This window comes from Salarias fasciatus, chromosome 14 (assembly GCF_902148845.1).
Source record: "Salarias fasciatus chromosome 14, fSalaFa1.1, whole genome shotgun sequence".
NCBI lineage: Eukaryota > Metazoa > Chordata > Actinopteri > Blenniiformes > Blenniidae > Salarias > Salarias fasciatus.
The window spans coordinates 5598613-5621451 of record NC_043758.1 but is presented as its reverse complement, the minus strand read 5'-3'; the positions used below and the strand labels follow the sequence as shown (position 1 = coordinate 5621451).

Sequence of the window (22839 nt, the reverse complement as noted above, 5' to 3'; positions counted from 1 at the left end):
AATGGGAGACAAATACTGAGAAGTGGTTCCAAAGTTCTGCCAGCTTCATATGATCCTCTCTGGAGACACAAACAATGCACAGCATGCTCTCTAAAACACTAGCACAATATGTGTAAGCATCATGCTGCTACTGTAGGACTCCTTTTCAGGAAATGGTCTGATATTTTAACACGCTCGGCCTCATTTCTGATCACCTCCAGCATTACAGTGTTAAATCACAATTTCAGAAATGAAACAATTTCCACTATGTTTTCAAAATCTTCACTACGTCCTCATTGAGGCTTTTCTGTCCTATTAAGAAAAAGCTATACCATGAGAATGTTTCCAAAAGCCTCCCAGCCAGTTCTCAGCTTTTAGAAACTGATAATTGACACAGAGCTGAACAAGTCATGAAGCCAAACAGACGTGATTTTACTGTCGCAAAGCAATAACACAACTTTAACGCAACATGAACAGACAGTATTCTCTTTGTAGAGTGAGCATTCGCTCATCTGGTTTTGTTTCTTTAGCGTTTTACTCAACATGCAGCGCCTGAGTGTCGATCATCGCCAGCTCTTCATCTTTCACCCATTCCTTCTCCTGCAGTGACTCCGTGGCTTTGGGAGCTGGAGCGCGTACAGTTTTTAAAGTGCTTAGTGTCCCAGACCTCCGAGGGGGATTGAAAGTCTTATTTACACACGGAGAAGCCAGCGAGCTGAGATGGGAGAGAGGCGGTGGGGACGGGATATGAGACAGGTAGTCCAACGCTCGCTTTCTCTTCAAGCTTCTGGGGTCTTTTTCTGAGGAAGACGTCGCTGCAGGAGGATGTCTGTTGACAGGCGTGAAGGATCCCAGACTTGTGACAGGCTTGTGAGACGAAACCTGCAAAAAAAAGGTTTCAATTTATTATGAACTGTTGAAAATAAATCTATTTAACATGCCAGGAATCCACAGAAAGCTCACCCTGGTCATGGTGTCTGCTGTCGGAGCCGGGGTTTGTGGTTTTCCAGATTTTATCAAGAGGGAAAGTTTCTCCTCAGCAGTTTGAAAGAAGTTACCTTGTCGCTAAAAAAAGAACAGGATGTCATCAGACAATGAACAAACTTCTTTGCAAATGAGACAAAAAAACCCAGTAAATTATTAGAAACAATCTAATGGAGGATACAATCCAAGTGGCTTCATTACATTTTCTAAAAATCTGGAATTTGACATTACTGGACAAAACAGGAGGCTTCAAGTAAAAGCAGTGGCCTGTTGAGCTTTAATCAAACCAGAAGCAGTAAATCGCTGTACCTGGACCTGGACTTTGATTTTGCTGAGGGATTCTTGGAGATGAACTTCTTTGGGATTTGTAGAGAAAACCGTCAGATCTCCAGCATAAACCACAGGCGTGGGACTCATGGACTGGCCTCGCAGCTGCAGGTTACTCAGCGCCAGCAGGACGCACGGCTTTACCACATCTTCCAAGCCAGACTGAGAGAAGCTGCTGAAACAGCGGACTTTCACAAAGTTCACTTCCCCATCAGCCAAATAAAACGCAGGACAAGACCCTGTATCCAAAATACAGAATTATTCAAAAGTCAGTGTCATTACGACAGAAATAATTCAAGAAAAATCTAAAAAAAATCCTCTACTTTACCCTGTTCGTCTACGACGCTGATGACGTAACCCGTCACGTCGACTTCTCCACAAACAGGCTGAAAGTCTGGGTTCTGAAGATTTACAAAACTTGTCGTGACTCTTGGCTGGAAGCGAGTCGATAACCATTCGGGGGAAGCCTAAATAACGAGAAAGGCAAAGGTCAAAGGCCACAACGTAACTCGGCATTCAAATGTCTTCATATGAAACGTGAACGCTGCAGCCAGGAACCTGCAGGTCCTGAAACTGGGTCTTCTTTGTCCCGGTCAGCTGAACATGTTCGATCCCGCTCCGTTTCTTTCCCTCTGAAGTGGCGAGGTTATAGACTTTGTAACGACAGCCTTCCTTTAATAAAGACTGCAGGTCTGCAGACGGCCGCCACAGATTCAACTGATACACTAAAATGAGAGAAAAAAACAAAACATCAAACATCTTAATGCAAGTTTGACTCTCAATAAATTCGTTAACTGAGATGAAAACAACTCACCTTTACTCCGCTGATCCAGGGAGTCAGCAACACAAAGTCTCCACACCGGCGTTACGTCTCGTTTGGGACACTTCATCTCACCGTCCTCTGCCTCCAGGGCGCGGCGGCATCGATCCTGCAGCTCTCTCTGCTTCTTCTCCATTAGAGAATGCTGGTAGGCACGGAGAGCCTCCAGCTGATGTTCACTCAAATGAGCCTAAAACAAGGAAAAAAACAACACAGCTGTAGATCTGAAGAGATGAATAATGTCAACAACCTGTACAATAATGCCAGCTGACCTCCAGGTAAGCTGGGTCATCGCCCACTGCTTCGTACAGCTCCTCCCCCTCCTGCAGAGCTGTGATGTCCTGGTAGTTCCTTGGCGGGTGTCGCCGTTGAGGCTTGATATTCCCTGAGGAAGACGAGCCATGAAAACCTGCTGAAGGCGAGTCTGCGGCTCACCTGAGGGAACGTGACGGCTACCTTTCTCCTCCTGTTCAAACTCAGCTTGGATCTTGGCAAACAAGGTCTCCATAGCTCTCTGCTTGTGGCTGCTGTGTCGTCTGGCCTCCTTCTCTTCCGCCCGAACGGAACGAAACACGACGCCTCCGTCCGGCTTCCTCTCCATCCACTAGAACATGACCCCAGGCGACAACGTGAGCCTTTATGACTGAGAGGGAACATCATGGCCGATGGAGTGAGGGTCACCTGGATGGGGTAGCTCCTCAGGATCAGAATGTCAACACATCCCACCGGCCCCCCGCTGGTGTACAGAGAGGAGACTGGCAGCAGGAACGGCCGCGGATCCTTATAAAAGCCCAGTTTGACATCCCACCGTACAGGCCTGCAGCTGTTGGCACTAATCTGGAAATATATTGAGAATTAGGAGAAGTCGTGTGGCTCCCCTGCTGGGTGAAGGACAAGCTGAAGTTTCTAGCAGAAATACCTTTAACATAGCAGACTCTGGCGCCTCCAGAGGCGGACAAGCATCCTGCACCCCCGCCAGCTGAGCGCCGTGGACAATCAGCTTGCCCCCGACGGCCAGGCGACCTCTGTGGAGCATGGCGGTCAAAGGTTCATCCAGCTGGGCTCTGATGGCGTACCAGCCGTCCGTCAGCCAGACGACCGCAGGTGGAGACTGAAGCTTGGCGTCGGCGCCTTGAGGGGTTTTGGCGTTCTTGTTTGGGGAGAGACCCATGGAGGCGATCCCAGACACACACAGGACCAGGGTCTTAGCTGCCGTGTCGTCCTTCTCCAGAACCTTTCTGAGCGCCGGCCTGCGACTGCGGTCCACCTCCACATCGTATCTGTCAGAAGAAACGTGATGCAGGAGAGGCTTCAGGTCACAATTCATTCATTCGAGAAATCAAACATTTTTAGTCAGAAATAGTTTTTTTGTCGTAAGAAAGAACAATGAAATGATCTCCAGTGACCCCGGTGACCTTCACATACCTGTACTTGAGCTGCAGCAGGACCTGCTCCGGGGTGAGACACAGGCTGCCCATGGTTTCTGGAAAGGACTTCTCCATGGACGCCTGCTTCCACACGATCCATCGGTAGTGGTTGAACACCCAGGCCTCACTGAGGAGTTTTGGATCCACGCCTGGGGTGTCGCATAACGCTCTGCAGGGAGAGGAGGACGAGAAGGTAAAGCTTCACGGTCTGTGGATCCACCTGGCTTTTCAAGTACTGTAATTTCACGAATACCTGTAGAACTCCTCCTTCCCCGCCGTCCCGTCGTTTCTGGGGATCAGCCAGCCTCCGTCCCCGAGCTGAACGCCGCCCCCTTCTGCCAGAGCGTCCGGTTGGATGAACTGCAGCAAATTGAAGCGAAAAGATCCTGCAGTCTCACTCGTGATCTCACTGACATGCCAGTGAACTCCATGACCGTAGAGCTGAAAAACAAGAAAAAGACAGTCTGCATGACAAAACAATTAGAAGAGTGAAGAGGAGACGGTGCAGAGGGCAGACGCTGCCTTGCCTCTTTCGGGGTGTATCTTCCGGGGGCTTTTCCATTCACTGCAGCCTTTAACGGGACCTTCGCCACTCCAGAGGTCTTGGTGAGAAACAGGCTTCCTGGCAGCGGCCGTATGGTCTGGCGCTTCTTTTTCCTGATCCTCATGTCCTGCATATCTCGAGCCAGCTCAGTATTTTGAAGGTTCTGATAAAAATCTGTCGGCGAGGAATGACAACATGAACGTTCTGTCTGCAAAGCAAGTTGTTTGCAGCGTCTTTAACTTGACTTTACCTCTGCTTGTAGAGAGAGTCTCGTGGACACATGAAGAGTCAGCAGATCCACCCTCCACTGGACGGACTGGATCGTTTACCAGAGCTTCACTTGTGGCCTCATCTGTTTTCTTAGTGGGCGGTGCAGAGGTGCTGCTGTCTGAAGACTTTACAACGCGGCGCAGCTCTTCATCCTGGTCTTCCTGTTGAAGCTTGGAAGCGTTCTCTTGCGGATTACTCCTTTGTTTTTTAAACGGAGGAACAAAAGCAGCAGCTCTTGTTTTGTCCTTGGCCGCCGTATTCCCACAAGAGTCAGTTCGTGCATTTTTGATGAAAGGAGGAACGAACGCAGGCATCTTGGAAGGCGCCGACTTGTTGTCTCCTGAGGCTGACGCTTGATTTGTGCTTTCCAGCTTGTCTTCCTCGTGGTGTTTCCCACTCCCGTAGAAAACAATACACATCAAAAAGGAAGTGAATACCTGTGTCAGCCGCTTGAGAACTTCGCAGACAATTCAAGCTTACCTGTGCGGCCTCGTGACGTTTGGCTGAAGAGAGTCACTGTATTTGAAAACTCCTCTGTCTCGGTCATCTTTAAAAAGAATTAAAGTAAATAAGACTCGGCTGTATTTGTAGATAAAAGTGTTAGAGCGTCAGCGACGTACCGTTTGGACAACTTTTCATTGGTTGTAGAGACGAACTTCTTGAACGATTAACACTCTTGTCAAACTGCTCGAGTAACTGTCGTTTCAGTGGCGGCTGGCCTACATTATTTAATACAAAAAGAGAAATGTAGTCATTTCAAATAAACTATAAATCACAAACAACTTACTGACAAAAACACATTCTTCTTCAATAACTGATGGTGAAACACTCACCTGCAAGATCATCATGTAGCAACGCTCTTTTCCCTTTTCCGTTGTTCCCTTTTGAGGATCTACTGCTGGAATTCGGGCTTTCTGGAAACTGCATGAATTCTGAAGTTGGTGAAAACCCCTGACCTGAGAGACTTTCATCTTCCAGCAAGGCCTTTGTGCAGTCAAAAGCCTCCTGTGCAAGAAAGTCCTGCTGGGTTTCAGTGCAGCCCGTGAGGTGAAGTGACTGGAAGTTCACCAGTGAGAACTCTTTTGCTCTTGGAACTTTAGCTTCTCTGCGACAGCTGGACTGATTTACATTCAGTTTTTCCAGTCCAGGGCTGAGATGTCGGTCGACGACCTTTGCTGGAGTTACGGTGTCTTGGAATTCAACTGGAACTTCTGTTGAACCTTCTGCCGCTTTGTTTTCATGAGCTGAGTTAAAAGATTTTCCTCCTAAAGAAGCACATTCATTAGTAGACCTGTTGTTTTCACCAGGTATTAAATGATTCAGCCTCTTTTCTATTGATCGATCTAAGTTGAGCAGATCATGTCGGTCTATTGAAACTTGAACGTGGCCTTTTGCTCCTCCTGCTGTTGTGAAACCGCTGAACATTTGAGGCTTTTCACCGCCGTCTTGTTTGTTACAGTCTGAAACAGTTTGGATATCTTGACTCAAACCGATGTCACTGAAAAGAGCTCTGGCTCTCTGTAAGGCCTCAGAGGAAACGGACACTTGTTTACCGCTGGCTGCTTGAAATCCACAGTTTCTGGATGACGGACCAGGAAGTGGAAGTTTGAAATGTGGAGGAGCAGCACCCATTCTATCCTCAGCTCCTTCAGATTTACTCAGATTTCTTGCTTTCCTTGGAGCTTCAGATGAGACGGTAGCTTCTTTTCCACAGGCTGTCTGGAATCCGTTACTTTGTGGAGGCAAAGTGTTTGATTTTTGTTTCACTTGTTTGTTGGCGTCTTCAGAGAATCCATTTTCAGGCTGTATGTTATATTTTCCATCCATACCATAATCTTTGGTTAAACAATCTGCCTCCTGCATTTCTGCTGTACAAACAGAATCATCAAATTCTTTTAAAAGATGTTTTGCTTTCAACAGGCTTTTCTGAGAGACGTGGACTTTCTCTCCTCGCGCTGTGGTGAAACCACGATGCATTTTCTCAGTATTTTCACCCTTGTCTTGCTTGTTGTCGCTCGTCCGTGGAGCTGAAACAGCCTGGATGTCTGCACTCAAATCGATGTCGCTGAAAAGAGCTTTGGCTCTCTGTAAGGCCTCAGAGGAAACAGCCACATGTTTGCCACTGGCTGCCAGAAATCCGTTGTTTCTGGGCAACAGGGAAGAAGCTGGAGCCTTGAAAGGAGGCAGGAATCCCATGCTTTCATCCTCAAGCCCTTCATATTCACTCAGCAGAGTTTCAGCTTTCCTCAGAGCTTCAGATGAAACGGCGACGCCTTTCCCACTCGCCGTCTGGAATCCTCCACCCAGTGGGGGAAAAGCATTCGCAATTTGTTTCTTGTGTTTATTTTTGCCTTCAATGAATGTTTTTTCACCCACTTCGGAAATATTTGCCGCGCCCCTTTGATCCGACTGTGCTTTGGAAAGGTTCTTTTCGATGGTACTTCCATCCATATCAGACTTCTCCTTCTTATCACTCGTCCTTGTGTCTGAAACAGCTTGGATATCACTGAAGAGAGCTCTGGCTCTCTGTAAGGACTCAGAAGAAACCGACACTCGTTTACCGCTGGCCGCCTGGAATCCACGGCTTCTGGATGATGGACCAGGAAGTGAAACTTTGAAATGTGGAGGAGACGCACTGATTTCAGACCCAACTTCTTCACACTCACTCAGCAGAGTTCTGGCTTTGCTCAGAGCCTCAGATGAAACAGTGAGTGTTGTTCCACTGGCTGTCTGGAATCCTCCATTCTGACGGGGCAAAGTCTCGGCTTTTTGCTTCATTTGTCCGTTGATTGCTTTGATGCATCCATTTCCAGGCTCTCCAGAGATGTTTACAGTCACCTTCTGACCTGATCTCAGACCCGAGGAGGATTTGTTTTTAAGATATGCTTCATTTTTCTCAGGCTTTAAAGGAATCCTGTCGCTACGGTCCATACTGTCTTTGACAAACCCGCCTGCCTCTTGCATTGCTTTTGCTGAAACAGAATCATCTACTTTAGCTTTTAACAGACTAAACTGAGACCCCTGAACATTCTCATCAACTGGAGCTTTCAAATCAGGGTAAGTCTTGTTAATATTCTCCATGTAGGCTTGTTTACCGTCACTCGTCTTTGTGTCTGAATTTGGAGGAACATCAACGCTCAAACTAATGTCACTGAACAGAGCTTTAGCCTTCAGAAGGGCCTCAGATGAAAGCGCCACAGGCTTTCCGCTGGCTGAAACAAACCCTCCCTTCCCGGGTGGTGGACCTGGAATGGGCGTCTGCCGTTGAGGTGGTTTCTCACTGAAGTTATCCTCGACATCATGACTTCCACGCATCAACGCTTTCGCTTTCTTTAGCGCTGTAGATGAAATGGCGACTCCTTTTCCACCAGGCGTCTTTAATCCACTAGAGGAGCGCTGTCCAGGATTTCTGTGGCTCCTTTCCTCGTACGTGTCCTCAGGTGCAGAATGTTCCTTCAACAGATATTCAGCCCTTCTCAGTGAGTCACTTGACACGGTTACTTTCTTTCCACTGGCTGTGTGGAATCCATCGGCCTTGATCAATCCATCGATGGAAGAGGAATCAATACTCTTTGATGACCAGCATGGCGGGGAAGAAGCAGACTTTGAAGTGGAAACTGGGTTTTGTGGAATCAGTGTACCGTTACAACCAACTCCGATTCCACTGGTTCGTTCATCAGAAAGGCTGGATTTCATCATCGAGCTTTTCTTAATACTTTCAGCCACTGGGCCACTGCTTTTACTCTCTTTAACCGATATTCTGCTGTCGTGCTCCGGGATGTCGCAGTCTTTGAAGAGAGCATGGGCCTGTTGAATGTATTTTGCTGAAACTGAGATGGCTTTGCCACTCGCCTTGTGGAAGCCACTCTGGCAGGTTGCGGTGGCCGTTTTGCAGTTGTTAAAACTTTCAGGAGCATCTTTATCCCTCGGAACTCTCTTGTCTTTCAGGGTCACTTCCTCCCTAACAGAAGAATCCATGCTGTGATTTTGTTTGGTATCAACCTGGCCGTCTGCTGATTTCAGATCTGTGAGCTTCTCTAAATCTGCAAACAACGCTCTTGCTCTGCTCAGGCCTGCTTTTGAAACCGTCAGAATATTTCCTCCGGCACTCTTGAATGAAACTCCGAGCGCTGAAGGATTTCTGCTCGTTTCAGTGTTTCCAGCTCTGTGAAGGTTTAGTGGTTTAGTTGAAATAACACAGGTCCTTCCTTCAGACACGTGCACTGAAGAAGAAGGCCCGCCTTCATCACAGGGATGCACTTTTTTCAGTTCATCTGACACACTTTCAGACTCCCCCGGTGAATCTGATGCTCCACACTTTGTTTTATTTGTACCTGACGTGACTCTGTCAGGCGTCCCGGCCGACGCCGGCTGCCTGTCAGCATCCGAGGGGAAGCTGTCATCGAAATCTATGCCTGCAAGTAAATCAGCGTCGAGTTCTTTCTCGGTTTTGGGAGGTGAAGTGACAGGCCCTTGTGAATTCTGTTTCATTTCAGCGGTTTTGAACTGTGTAAATTCAAACTGGCTTTCAGCCTCCTCCAAGAGCGTACACAGCTCTGTCACATCAGCTTTTTGAGACTCTGTCAGGTGGCAGCCGGCGTCCTCCAATCCCCCCAAAGAGGGCGATTGATGTGAATTAGAGACGATGAATCCTGATTTGTTGCTTCTGCTCATTTGCTGATTCACAGCACTGTCGCTTTTGGTGGAGTGAGAGTTGAAAGTCTTTCCAGACTCGGCCTCTTCCAGAAGAAGCTTGGCTCTCTCCAGATTGGCTGAGGAAATGTGTATTCCTTTATTCGAAGCGGTTTTGAATCCGGATGTGTGGAGGGAAGGCTGGGCTGTATTTAAACTCTTTCTTCGAGGGTCCTCTGCCTGTCTTTCCTCCAGTTGGGTTCTCAGTCCACTGCACAGCTTGGGTCCAGCAGCAGCGTCAATATGTACTCCTTCATCTTCCTTCTTTTTCCAGTGGACGCCATCTTTAGAGGTTAGCTGACCCGTGTTCCCTGAGCAAACAGGAACGACCGACGACGTGGGGTCACGAGAGACATCTGCAACAGCAGACTGGAATCCACTGTCAGCCGTGAGGCCTTCATTAATGGAGTACATCTCATTAGTGAGAGAAGCAGGTTTTCTGTTTCTGGCCTCATTAAAATCAGTGTGAAGATTTTCACGCACTGTTTTCTGCTTGGCTTGCTTTACGGCTAACAGACAAGCTGAAGGAGAAAAGTGACTCTTGGTTTCCTCTGTCACTTTGCTCGTTTTATCAGAGTCTAAAGTTTGACCGAAGTCCTGAGCAAACTCCTTGCAAAGCTGTGACATGTCAAGGTCTTTAACTTGAGTAACACTTCCCTGCTGTTGGACGTCAGGCTTCTCAGAACTGGAACAGCCGAGTTCACCTGGAGCCGAGTGTCGTCCTGCAACGGGGAATCGAAAAACAAAGAAAAGGTTTATTTTTTTGTCTTACTAAAAGAGAAAACATATTGTGGATATCTTACCAGAGTCTGGCATCCCCGTTGATGAGTTCATCATCTGAGATCGACTTTCTTTGCTTTGAACTTGAGGTTTCGAAGCTGCAACAGTGTAAACAAATGTCCTCTTTTTCTTCATCAGACCAGAGGCTGGGATTTTGGCGACAATGTGAGGAGCATCAGAGTCACTCTGTGAAGCAGGAAGTTCAGACAAACTCAAAGGAGACCACTGGCTCAATCTGGGATCTGAAGCTGCGACACTTGGACTTTTCTGATCAGCGGGTCCGTCCTTGCTGGACGCAGGGCTGTTTGTGGCAGGTACGTCTACAGAGCTCGGACAACGTTCTTTGGTGGGAAAAATCGGCTTCGGTCTGACTTTTCTCAGCGCTGAACTGCTGTTGGCAAAAAAAATGGAGAGGGTATTTTCGGCTCCATCAAGAACACTTGAAACTGCGCTGCGGATTTCTCCATCTTCAATGGCATCTGGCATCTTCTGCCTCCAAACTCCAGCACTCTGACTGAGAGAGTCAACAGATCTGGCCTCAGGGGAGACGGCACCTGTTGATTACAGAGCAGAACTCAGTATTTTACCTCAGGAGAGCTCGTACTCACAAATTAAATGTTTTCAGAGCATTTCATGTCGCTATTGTCATATTTACTTCTATTTTTTCATCCAGGAATGTGTGAAAAGCTGTGAAACTTTGCATTATTACCACACTTTTAACACCGTTACCTTGGAGAACAGGTGGGATTTCACTCCTCCAGGGCGGTATCACGCTGGCTTTCGATGGATTTGAAAGAGAGGGGAAGAGCTTGCGGACAAACTAATAAAAATACACGGACACAAAAGAAAACATTTGAAAGTCAATATTAAAAAAAATAAAATAAAATTAACAAAACCAGAAAGACAGACTTACAACAACATTTTCTTCTGCAGAAATGCTTGCTGGGCAGGGGCTGGTTTCATTTTTAGCTGGAAATGTTCAAAGACACACAATTAATTCAACAAGGAATATCTTGAGTTCTTTAAAACTTAAAAAAAAAAAAAAAAAAACTCACACTTACATAAAATCAGGGTGGAGGGCACAGCTGGAGGGGTGTTCAGAGAACTGGTCCAGGAAAAGTCAGGATTTATCTGTGCACCCAGACTTTCAGAAATATGCTTGGCGTAGCTGCTCTGTTCTCGTTAAAGAAAATACAGAGACAAAGTTTAATGTTGTACAGCCAAATAATAACAATACAGGCAAAAAGATCCCCTCCCCGACTGATTCAATGTACTTACAGGGGATTTACGTGGTGTACGCAGGAAATCTGTTTAAAAGAGGGGGGGGGGGAAGAAAAAAGGCAATATGCATCAATTATGGGATCAGGTTTTCCTGAGGCACATCATACATTTGAGTTCTTATTTTCAACCTACCAAAGCTGATCTCACTCCGAGGGTCGAGGCCTCCATATTTCAAATCTGTGACCCTAAAAACACCAAAGAGGGTTTTAAACCTACAGACAGCAGCCAAGCGGTTTCGTCTGAATGGTGTCAAAAACTGTCCATTGTACTCACCCCTGTTTTGAAACTGCAAAGACATGCGGACTGTGTGTGGCCATCCATGGCAATGTTCCCTTTTCTAAGACGTATCAGAGAGAAATATTACATTTAGATTCAATCAAAGAAAACTGAGCGGTGCAGGTCGAGTGAAGAAAGGCCTTCAGCAGAAGAAGAAAAACAAAAAAGTATGGTGCAAAGTGGAGTGAATTTTACATTTAGCATAAAATAATATCACAAACCATCCAATGATACCTTGTTCAGTGAAGGAATGCTCATCTTCAGTTTGGGGCGAAACGATTCGACCGTATCTGAAAACTTTGGGGGTTGAAAACAGTTGACTGTCCACGTCAGTTTTGTCTAAAGTCGCTTTGAAATTTCCCTCTTGATTCGCACACAGGTCCTCCTGATCCGACGCACTTCCCTCATCGGCAGACATCTGAGCTGTCAGCACCTCAAACCAGTTTGGGTCCAGTGGTCCTAACTCTGAAATGAGGAATAACAACTAGTTATAGATCATTTAACAGAACATCCCTTCTCTACTCGTTGATTTTCTTGTACAATATTGTTTCAGCACAAGTATTTATTATTTAGTGATACTTTATGTGAACTGTGCTGGTGCTCTTGGGTGTAAACGTACCTTTCCAGATTTCATCTTTGAATGTGTCATACATGTTCTTGGAGGTGAATTCCATTCCAGACACGTGTGCTATTCCCACTGTTTGCTGTATGGCGAACCTGAGGAGACAAAACAGTGCAAGTATTTCACAAACTGCCAGTGTGGATATGACTAATAACTGCTGAAGATTTCTTTCTGCACTTCTCTGTAAAATTACATGTGTTCATTTTTGGTCAAACAAGAGCAGCTTTGACTTTTAAAAGGATCCACTCCCTTCACCAGAACATGACCATTGCCCATTCTGTTATATTGAATGATTAAAGGGCTATTTTGTCTGTACGGGTCGATTTTCTGAACACTGCAGTATTATTTTTATGTTCACCATCCTGCATCATATTAATCTTTTAGAAATTGTTTATACAGCCCAAGTGATTACAATTAATATATATATATATATATAAAAAACAAATAAAGACACATGCATGCCTCCATAAATACAGTTGTGGAGTGAGGGAGAGTGTTTCCTGTTGCTGCCCCTAAATTATGGCATGAGTTACTGCCCCGCCACACGACACAAGCACCTTCACTTCCGGCTTTTAACCCAGCTTGAAACTTTACTGTTTTATTGTTATTATTTTTATTGTCTTTGAACTATTATCACTTTATATGTACAGCATTTTGCTAAAGATGTGGTTAGCTATTTAGATAAAGTCGAGTCGTTTTGAGTCCGCTGATCTCCTTTCTGATCCAGGACCAAGTGAATCCAGTCCACAGCTGGAACCACAGATATAGATACAATACAGATATTTTCATAGAAGCCTAATGAGTGAGGGCAACACTGTGATCATATAGTGAAAAAGTACTTTATTTCTAATCATAGCTGTTAAAAATACACCATGCAGTGTTATAATCAAACAGCCATCATGTGAACAAATCTCAGTCCATGGCTCAACACCCAGAGTCCCACCATGTTTGGGCTATTTGCATCACTAATCAGAGAAAAAGTAGCCATACGGTGTAAGCATGGCAATAACATTAAACTTTACTGATGTACGTCCTTGATTTTATCCATGCACTTAGCAGGTACCAGGGGCTGATAAATCTGGTAAACATAATGCTGAATGTTGGGGTCACACCAGCGTTTGCTCTCCTGGCGCTTCTGATCGCCACACAAATGAAACCGGCTACGAGCCACATCTGCTTCCTGACAGCCCGCAGCATGTTGGAAGTGTTACTGCACAAATGTTTGCAAACTTTTCAGCCGATCAGCTAGCTGTCGATGCTAGGATAAAAACCCTTTTAGCTGCAGCTGAACAGTTATCGAACACAGTCGATACAACTGAGTGTAATATTAAAACGTCTCAGACTCACCGTGGCGACGGAGCAACGACTCAACTTCCATGTCGCGATAAAAAAACAGTCCCAGAATGTAGACAATAAACTTTAAAACCGAGTTTAAAACCACAGAACGTTGTTATTTACTACAGGTCTGTTAGCTCGTGCAGCCGAAGCCAGAACAAACCTCGCGCGCCGCTCGGCGGAAGTGAATACACTGCCTTCAGAATAAGAGCCCCCCTTCAAAATAACACAAGTTCGGAAGTCACGTGGCTACAGGAGCGCGTATTTAAAACATCAGGGGGACAAATCAATCTCACTTAAATTAATTCAAATAGAATAGAAATGTATTAAAACGTTTAAGAAAAAAGTGCTGTATTGCAATACGTTTAGCGTACTTTGTATGTTTTACATTGAACAAGTAAAGCTGACATGTATTTAGGCTAAAGACCCATTTATAAAGTAAAAGAAAGATTTTGTTTTCAAACATATTTAAATAGATTTTGGTTGATATGTAATGAGTTAATCTGTGAGGCAATTTGTTTTTACATTTGAACTGGTGGGGAAAAAACATTATTTAGTCTTCTTTAACTGGAATCCACATTAGATCAGAATACATTAAGTGGAAGACCGATAACCCTCTATTTTGCATCTGCATTACCTTCAGTTTCAGGTTGCCAGATTCATTAAGGTTTGCTATGTTAAAACAATCCCATCAGGATTAGAATTTATTTTGGTTTACAGGTTGGGCTGCACCATGATGATGCTTATTATTGTTCTTCAATGTTTTATTGTATGCTTAATTCTTTTTTTTCAGTGTTCATATCATCAGATATCATTTTGATCTGAATACAAAAGCATTTTTTTCTTCAACTATGAATGAAAGCAGTCTTGCTTTCTAAACTGCACTACGGACAAGAAGACACCATGCTTACCAAATGTAAGTTTTATTATGTTGTTATACAAGTGTGCATGACACCAAAATACAGTACAATGCAAAGGCAGTCGTATTTACAAGGCGAGAAGCTACAGCAACTCTTTACAAACATGGAGCTACTCACTCTGAATGCAACTCAAACTGGAACGTCAGAAAAATACAATCTTGTGAGTTTTAGCAAAGCTCCCATTTTCACTATGTACAATTCTTCAGTTAAAATAACATCTGTCTTTGTTCATAAACTCTACTATTACACTGTATAATACATAGAATTTGCAAGCTTGGCAGATTTACCAGATGAAACAAAATATTCTTTTTCTATAAATCTAGGCTGATAAAAGCTTCTTTTTTTCTCTCTCTCTCGCATACAATATAAATAATTTATCTATCTGCTAAAAGCTGCACAGTTAAAGGTACAGTAAGATGTATTAAGTAACAGGAGGCCCACGCAGCTGCTGGCAGGCTTGAGATAGGTTACAGTAGATCTGCAGCATGTCAAAGTAGCTGAACGTGAAATGACGTAATGCAACATTTCCACCCATGATGGTCGTCAGGATCAAATCTCCACACTCACACAACACACATCCACACACGAACACACACACAAAACACCCACTGCTTGAACAAAGCAGTGTCACCTCCCTTTTTTCTTTTTTTGTGTGTACTGACAGTTTTCACGTTTTCCAATGTTATGATATTAAATACATTCTTTCAGGAGACAGTGAAGGTTTTTCACTTCAGTGAAGGATTGCACGTTTCCCTTGACAGTTACAAACAACACAACAGGAAGAGAATCGCTTAGCTTTGGTATGTCGTATGTTCAATCTGTTGACCTCAGTAGCTGCGGGACAGTTTCTATCATTAGTGCAATAAAAACCTAACTTTGTTTACAACAGCAAAGTCACTCATATTTGGAAAAGTAAAATAAAACGACAGTATTGCTGCACGTCAGGTGATCTGAGTTCATGACATTCTGATGAATCCCGAGCCAGAGGAGGAAACAGGGGTTGGATTATTCCCAGGAGAGAGCACTGTTGTTGTTAATCACTGAGATGCTAGCAGCTGGAGGAGAGATCAGAGAGTCGAACCCGAAACCCTGGAGTCTGGGAGGAAGGCCGTGATGGCTCGGTAGCCCTGCGCCCGCCGGATCATGTCTCGAGTTTCCCCGTTCAGCTCCATCAGCTTCACGGAGATTTCTGTCAGGTCCTGCTTTGAGCCCACCAGAGCAAACGTTCCCGTTTGACCCAGAGTCTGATGTCTGAAGTAGATGTTCAGCAGCGTTTGGACCTCGTCCTCAGAGTCGCTGCCAAAGATGTCATTCGGCCACGTTGTTCTGCAGAGGAAGTAACGTCGGGTGATGAGGGACGGTGCTTCTGTGAAGAATTGACTAAAGGGAATTCTGCTTCTCTCACCTGCACTCGCGAATGTGGCGGATGGCCGTCGGAAACTCGCCGTTCTTCAGAGCCTCCAGGACGGCCTGCACCGCGGCTTCAGAGGAGCTGAAGGCGGGCTCAGAGCAGGAGCTCGCCGGGGTCACAGAGGTCACCGAGGCCGCCGCTCCTCTCAGGCTGCTCCTCAAATCATTCAGCTCCTTGGACATGTTCGTCAGCTGCAGGTCCAGAGAGAGGAACGTCACTAAACACGGCGATACGGCGGGTCTCGTGGGCTGAAAGAGAGGAAACCTACCTCGGGAACGGAGCTGATTGCATGGACCTGTTCAATCAGCTTACAGTAGGACTGAAAAAGCAGCAATAACTGAAAGTGGAGTTTGTAGAGTCTTTGACAAAGTTCCAGTTGCTGGAAGAAAAAAAACACATTAAATTGATTAAATACATTTCTCCAAATAATGAACGCTTCATTGCTTGTTATCAATGTTGTAAAACAACAAATCACAAAAGCACTTTGCTGAAAACAGCGTAATCATTTCGTGATTTGGCTTTTGAAAAGAGGGAAACAATCTAACTTACAGCCAGAGATTCCATTTGCTACCGAGCGAGCATGTTACAGAGCAGAACAGAGGCGTGAAGAAAGAGTCAGAGGAGGAAATCAAGAGCATGCAATCCATTACGTTTTCTATTTTACACAAGATGGAAAGTATTAGAGAGGAGGTCAGTGTTTTCAGCATGCATAAAAGAAAACTGAGAATTACTTTATGTATAAATTATAACTGAAAAAAGGGTAGTCACTATGAGAAAGTTAAAAAAAAAAAAAAAGTCAAACAAGCCAAGCAAATTAGCCACTCTGCAGGTAAATTATCACTCACTTTGGAGAGACTCTCAACTACGTAAGTCAGGCCGAACAGCAAAACGCACTATTTTGCCGTTAAGGTTCATAAAGTGAGTGTAATTGTTCGCGTCTACGTCGAGTGCAACAGAAGAGAACTTTTCATGCTTGGCCGAGCTGAAGATGAGCACAACGCACACCGTGACACGCGAGAACCAAAGTCATGTGCGGCAACTCAAAGCTCTTGGAGACTTAAAAACTTATGTAGAGTGAAAAAAATTAGAGGTAACACTCACAGAGCTACAGTAGCACACAGTTACCGTAATGCAGAAAGTACAGTACGAAAGATACGATTACATGGAATCCTGAATTGTTTCTGGAGAATATTACAGTAAACAGTGTCTTGTTCTGGCCTCCTGTTTGAATATTAAAGCCATTGAATGAATTTTTTTACAGCATCCCTCAGTTGACGCTTCTGTTTTACCTTTTCCTCGTGTTCCACCGGCTGACATGTTATCACGGCTCCTCCGGCGCTCCTGGGAAACGTGGCTTTGCAGTTGTTCAACCACTAAACACGACACACACACACCATGTCACTACAGTGTAGTTAACTCAGTCGCGACGCGGCTTTGGGAACAACAGTTCACATCCTTACAGTGAGAGTTGCTTCCTTTCTGTTGTTGTAAGTATCAAGATATTCCTGAAGTTCCAGAACACTGAACTTCATTTTCTCCAACAGTCCGTACGACACGATCTGTGAACGGAGACGGAGAGCGCCGTTCTTCACGATGTTCATTCTGACAGGCTGAGCGTCGGCGTTTGGGGTTCTTACTGTGTCTGCATCGATAAACAGCGTGGGACACTCGGAGCAGTACGTGAGCATCTGGGAGGACCTGAGAAACTTTGATCCCAAGCCTCTCAGGCCGTCGCCGAGGTAACTCACAGCGTCGCAGGTCAGGGAGCAGAATTTGGTCTGAATGCTCTGGGAACAAAAAAATAAGTAAAGCACACACCAGTTCAAATGACTTTTATATCATATACACTCATTCAGCTAAGATATAAATCCACTGCTTCAACTATGATGTTTGCCTGTTTTTGTGCCACTGTGTCCTTGAGCAAGGCACTGAAGCTTCTAACTGTGTAAATGTAATGAATTGTGTAAAACACTGAAAGTGCTAAAACGGTTTAAAATGTAACTGAACTCTTAATTTTGAAAGTTAGAAACAGGTAAAAGTGAGGGACTGTGCACCGACTGAAGGTACTTAAAGCCCTTATTCTGCCAGTTTTCTGACATTCTCTGCCGTCAGCTTTGGTCAGTGAAGCGAACAACATCAGATTAATGATTCTTTGAAGATATTGGAGCTGAAAGCATCCCGGCGCCCTCCATTAGACAGACTTCTTCTGACAGGAATGTGAAGGTTAATGAGCCACATATCTGATTCTGTGACGCAGACGCGATACCTGAAAGAGCGAGGAGAAGACGTGGAAGGTGTAGACCGCACAGGAGCCGTCCGTGTCCGACACCAGCTGGTTGATGTGACTCCTCCACGCCTCCTCGGCGTCGTCGCACACCGTCGGCTGGAAGGCGGCGAGGATGGCGGAGAAGAAAGGCGACGGAGGCGGCGAGGAGCGCGACTCCAGCGCCTCGTCTCGCTCTTCCTCGGCGAGGCTGAATGGACAAAAAAGCCTCGTTGGAGGAGAAACAGTCTTCCGATCGACCGCTTGCAGGAGCAGCCGAGGCCGGGTTACCTTGGGAAGAAGTTCTCGGGGTCGAGTTCTCCTTTGTCGTCCACGACCAGACTGTCATCGCACTGATATTCAGAGGGGAGTTCGCTGATGGACAGCGAGAGGTCGTCCTCGGGGACGTTGGGGTCTTCGTCTTCTTGTGACGCATCACGCTGAAAGGAAGCAGGCGGTGCACATGATTTTAAAAGAAATCTTAAAACCAACATGGATTTGGAGCAAATAGTGCGGCAGCATGCATTAACTGTATTCCCTGTGCCATTCTTACAGAATGAACAGGTCATTTTGTGGATAAAACTTACACACTAACCTTGCCATGGAACCCTATGGACGCTCCTTGTGGCGTTCTCTTTTTAATTTAGTGAATTCAGTGTGCATGAATCGTGCCAATTCGGTAGATTGCGTAACGTAATATGAGCCAGCGTTGTGGCCTTGCACACTTGCGTTTGGGGGCAGGCAATGTGTACACCTCTCCTCACCCTCCACCTCCACATGCCACGAGTTTTTAGTTATCGTTTAGAGCCACCCGACATGAGCACAAGGTGTACACACTGCCTCGAACAGACAGACACAGAAAAAGAGGAACCTGTTTTCCATCACCCCCCCTTTGTGTTCCTGAACGATCCCTCTTTAAATTAAAGGTCAAACTATCCCCGAGCCCAAAGCGTTATCGATAGTCTGCTTGCAGGTTTTAGTCCATTCCCTTTTTTTTTTTTTTTCTCTTTTACATGCAACTACTGAAATATCAAGAAACGATCATGCTCTACTCAGAAAAGAGGAAATTAAAGTGAGAGCTCCACAAAATATGACTTAACAGAGACTGAACCCAAAGCACATTTAGCATCCAGGACGTTTGACAAGAAGAAGGTGCGACAGAGAGACTATTTGGCAAAGTTAGTGAAGAACTCCAGGATGGAGCTGCGGTAGGAACTGTTAGCGCCCAGAATCTCAGAGACTTTGAAGCCCTTATTCACCCGCTGCTTCGAGTCCTCTGGCAGTTGGACCTCGAAACTGGGGTTTTTGGTGTTCAGAGGAGTCGAGTCTGCCGAGGTTGTGTCAAAAAACGCCGAGGACGAGTCCATGCTACTGTTCTCTGCCGTGGGAGACAGGTTGACAATCTGAAAAGACGGAGAGGACAAACCGGTCGAGACACGGCGGGGTGCGGGACTTCTCAACTGCGTGTGGACGGAGAGTTGAACCTACGAGCTGCGAGTGTGAGAGGATCTGGCTGGCAGTGAGGGAGTCCTCCTCGGACGACTCGTCCGAGTCCTCGCGGGCGATCTTGCTGAGGCTGGGCATGCTGCTGGACAGCTGGCTCTCCTCCAGCGGCTGCAGGTCGCTGTGGTCCAGGCTGTCCATGGAGCGCCGGCGCACGCCCCAGTTAAAGTTGTCCACCGTCTCTCCCTGCAACCACAAGCAACTCTGAGCCACCAGGTACTGAGCGCAATGCCTTTCTGAACACAAACGTGCACTCAAATACACACATAGACACACACACGCATACAATCGAACAGCAATGCATTTCAGTCTGTTCCCAGTTTTCCCCTTGACAGTGTTACGAGATTTTCACACCAGAATTAAAATAAAAAGACTAACCGCAGTGCGAGTGCAACTATCTTTGGTTTGACACTATTTGAAAATGCAACGTTGAAAGTTTATCAGAAGAAGAACTTTCTTTTGTAGATTAGCTTTAAACCTGCAACAATGACGTCGTCTCAAACCAGGAGTCGTCCTTGAAAAGTGATGAGAAATCTTTTGAGACTGAGCCTATTTTTTAGACTTCTGCACACATTTCTATATTTTTACAACCTTTTGAAAAGTCTCTGCTTTCATTGGCTGCATCATTTCTGGGCATGAGACAAAATGTGTCAGAGAGCTGGTGTCCAAAAATTACATGAGATGAACTTACACCCCATATACGTTGGTATTCGTTAATTTGTTTGTGCAGCGTTAAGAGCACGTGAACAGCTCTCCTCTTTTTGTGTTTTATGCTGTTCGTGTCAGAGGTGGAATTGAAATGAGTAAATGGGAAAATTTACAAAAATCCAAATAAAGAGGAAAATATTTATGGCCAGAAAAATGAGACGTGAAGAAACGTTACTGCTGCTGCAACAACTTATCCAGTGATCGAGGTTAAACAAGTAATGTGTACACTTGGAACAGACTTCAGTTCGACGGCAGTGAAAACACAAATCAGAGAACAAGTTCCTCTACTGTGTCTCTAGATGGAGCTAAGAACCCATGGAAAGTGTGGATCTGCTCATGTTTAGGCCATATCACACTGATCCAGATTTGTTTTTCAAGAAAAGTTAGAGACAAAAAGAAATATAAATCACAAACAGATGCCCAGCCTGTATCAGGAAAACCACCTGGAAGTGATATAATGTGCTACAAATATAACGGAAATGTTTTATTTCAGAGGCTGTGTCTGCACATGGAAAGAAAATATTAAAATAGAGATGAATCGCAGACAAAATGAGGAATTTGATTCAATATATGTACAAGTATGCTGAATGTACACTTTATTTGCCGTCCGTCTGTCTCTCTCTCTCTCTCTCTCTCTCTCATGTGAATACGACTGTAAATTACACAGCAAGCACACACAGTTGCTTCTACGTGTCATTGGTGTTGCAGCCAGTTAAATAAAAAAGCCGCACAAGCAAACACTTGTTCAAAGAGCACAGCAAGTAAAGACAACATGACTAAACTTACCTGGAGCTCCTAGATAGCACAGGCAGAGAGAGACAGAAGAAGAAACCCCATTACACTCAGATCGGACCCAGCACAGCACACATCGCTTTTCTGCTGCTGCTTTTTAAAAGAATGACCGTGTTGTTTCACAATAAACAGAAGAGAATGTGAGAGGGACACACAGTCTCACCTCTCCGTCCTCCAGCTCCACGTCCAGGAAGTCAAAGTCCCTGAAGACCCTGAACTGCTGCTCCGAGGTGGTGTCGTCCATGTTGTCGGCCTCCCGGGTGCCGTCGTCGGACGACACCAGGCTGGGCTGATGCTCCATGAGGTCCAGCTCGCCGCAGCTGGAGAAGATCACCTGCAGGGGGGACACGGGGCCAGCGTGCACGTTACGGCCACAGCCCGCGACGGATCGACGCCGGTGTGAAAACCGCACAGCTCTGTTCAAAACGGAACTCACTGAGGGGTTTTTCGTCAGGCCCTTTTCTTGTCCACACAGAGACAAAACATTCACCAGTTTTTCCCGGGTTCTCTTCTGCAACACACACACACACAAAAAATGCTTGTAAGTTAGGAATCTCTCTAAATATACAAATATGAGCAGACGGATCACGTTTAGATTTAGGTGCACACTGTGCAGCAGAACGTCTCCACATCGGAGTCTGCAGAGGGTTAAAGGGTTTAAGACAGTTCTTTTACTCTCCATCCGTGAGATGTCCGCTCTGTAATTAGCCCTGGATTTCCAAATCATTTCAGTTCAACATCCTCATACAGTCATTTTGATCCAGAGTGGACCGGATCAGTCAAACAAACACACTTCTAAATAACGACAATAACTGCAATTACTAGTTATATTTTACAGTTTTATCTCCTATTTTACTTTATGCCCTATTCTTTAATTCCTCATATACAGAACTTTGTTTTCAACCTGTGTTAAAGTTTTTCTTTTTTTTTCTAAATAAAATTGGTATGATATGTATTAAATATAATTTTATGAAACCTGAACAATTTGACATTAATTTAGACAAATAAATGCAAATTCAACATTCTAAAACTTAGAATATTGTCTCCTGGGACTAAATACAGTCAAATACCCCAAAACAAAATCCTGCTTTAATCCTGTTGCATCCAACAACTTGCTGATAGATCTGAAATCATATCTGAAATACATGACTTCTGCAGCTTTTAGCATAAACCTTTTCACAGCTTCACCTCCTCAGCATCCCTCATGCCTCAGTCTGCTACTTTCATATTTGTGTTAAACTTGCACAAATACAAATTATTAAATCAGAGAACGTTTGATTCTATTTATTTTTCTATACTTTCAAAGGTCATTCTACAGGTCAAAATTAATTAAACTCCCCATTTGATGAGTGTTAATACATTAATTCATCCTTCAGTGTTTCATCTTATTAAATACAATCATGACAGGAAAAATTACAGCTGCCGAATCTTTAGTTTGATCATTTAACCCTGAAATTAGGATCAAGCTTCTGAAAAGGAAGAGAAGTAAAAGCGTGTGACCTGTGAAGACTGAGGCCTCTTCCAGCTGACGGGCACCAGCACGTTGTTGGTGGTGGACCCTGAGGAGGTGGAGGAGGTGCTGCGTGTCACCGCCGTGGCCCTGCTCTTCACGTCCTGGCCCGGAGAGCGCTGCAAATCATCGTACCGCCGGCCAATCACTGGCGTCTGCGTGGAAACGGGACCAACACGTGCAGGAGGCGACCGTGAGAGCAAGCAGAGGAGAAAGCTGCCTCCCTGGCGGGTCAGCTGGACTCGGCCTGCTCGGCGGCTCCGGCTTTGTTTTGACTCTGACTGCAGTGACGTGACGAACGCGTCGAGAAAAAAAAAAGCCACTGCTCTGCTTCTGTGGTCACAGCTTTAATTCCGTTTGGGTGTAACTTTAAGCAAAAACTGAAAAAGAGGCCT

At 45.2% G+C, this 22839-nt stretch overlaps 2 protein-coding genes across 5 annotated transcripts in view; both read right to left on the bottom strand.

Moving 5' to 3' along the window:
- Nucleotides 1–494: 494 nt before the first annotated feature.
- Nucleotides 495–12087, bottom strand: brca2 (BRCA2 DNA repair associated). Its single transcript, XM_030108709.1, has 25 exons — nucleotides 12000–12087; nucleotides 11615–11845; nucleotides 11378–11441; nucleotides 11237–11289; nucleotides 11102–11130; nucleotides 10885–10996; nucleotides 10737–10792; nucleotides 10553–10643; nucleotides 5185–9354; nucleotides 4972–5070; nucleotides 4832–4898; nucleotides 4332–4750; nucleotides 4065–4255; nucleotides 3791–3978; nucleotides 3536–3706; nucleotides 3030–3390; nucleotides 2792–2947; nucleotides 2567–2714; nucleotides 2383–2495; nucleotides 2105–2300; nucleotides 1849–2015; nucleotides 1619–1757; nucleotides 1273–1529; nucleotides 943–1044; nucleotides 495–861 (listed from the first exon to the last, which is right to left on the bottom strand). Exons 1-25 carry the CDS (start codon nucleotides 12052–12054, stop codon nucleotides 514–516), a joined length of 7983 nt encoding a protein of 2660 aa, XP_029964569.1. The 5' UTR covers nucleotides 12055–12087; the 3' UTR covers nucleotides 495–513.
- Nucleotides 12088–14244: 2157 nt separating this feature from the next.
- Nucleotides 14245–22839, bottom strand: part of frya (furry homolog a (Drosophila)) — a 44805-nt gene continuing 36210 nt past the window's right edge. Inside the window, exons 49-63 of one of the 4 annotated variants that reach the window (XM_030109429.1) lie at nucleotides 22435–22599; nucleotides 21371–21445; nucleotides 21098–21268; nucleotides 20929–20937; nucleotides 19420–19620; nucleotides 19191–19334; nucleotides 18223–18371; nucleotides 17935–18142; nucleotides 17306–17455; nucleotides 17129–17227; nucleotides 16958–17041; nucleotides 16218–16235; nucleotides 15937–16047; nucleotides 15663–15859; nucleotides 14245–15583 (exon numbers count right to left, since the gene is read on the bottom strand). In XM_030109429.1, the coding sequence (XP_029965289.1) occupies nucleotides 15325–15583; nucleotides 15663–15859; nucleotides 15937–16047; nucleotides 16218–16235; nucleotides 16958–17041; nucleotides 17129–17227; nucleotides 17306–17455; nucleotides 17935–18142; nucleotides 18223–18371; nucleotides 19191–19334; nucleotides 19420–19620; nucleotides 20929–20937; nucleotides 21098–21268; nucleotides 21371–21445; nucleotides 22435–22599 (2040 nt within the window). In that variant the 3' untranslated portion in view covers nucleotides 14245–15324. The remainder of the gene's footprint in view (nucleotides 15584–15662; nucleotides 15860–15936; nucleotides 16048–16217; nucleotides 16236–16957; nucleotides 17042–17128; nucleotides 17228–17305; nucleotides 17456–17934; nucleotides 18143–18222; nucleotides 18372–19190; nucleotides 19335–19419; nucleotides 19621–20928; nucleotides 20938–21097; nucleotides 21269–21370; nucleotides 21446–22434; nucleotides 22600–22839) is intronic. The other 3 variants (XM_030109431.1, XM_030109430.1, XM_030109432.1) reach the window with 3 other exon arrangements.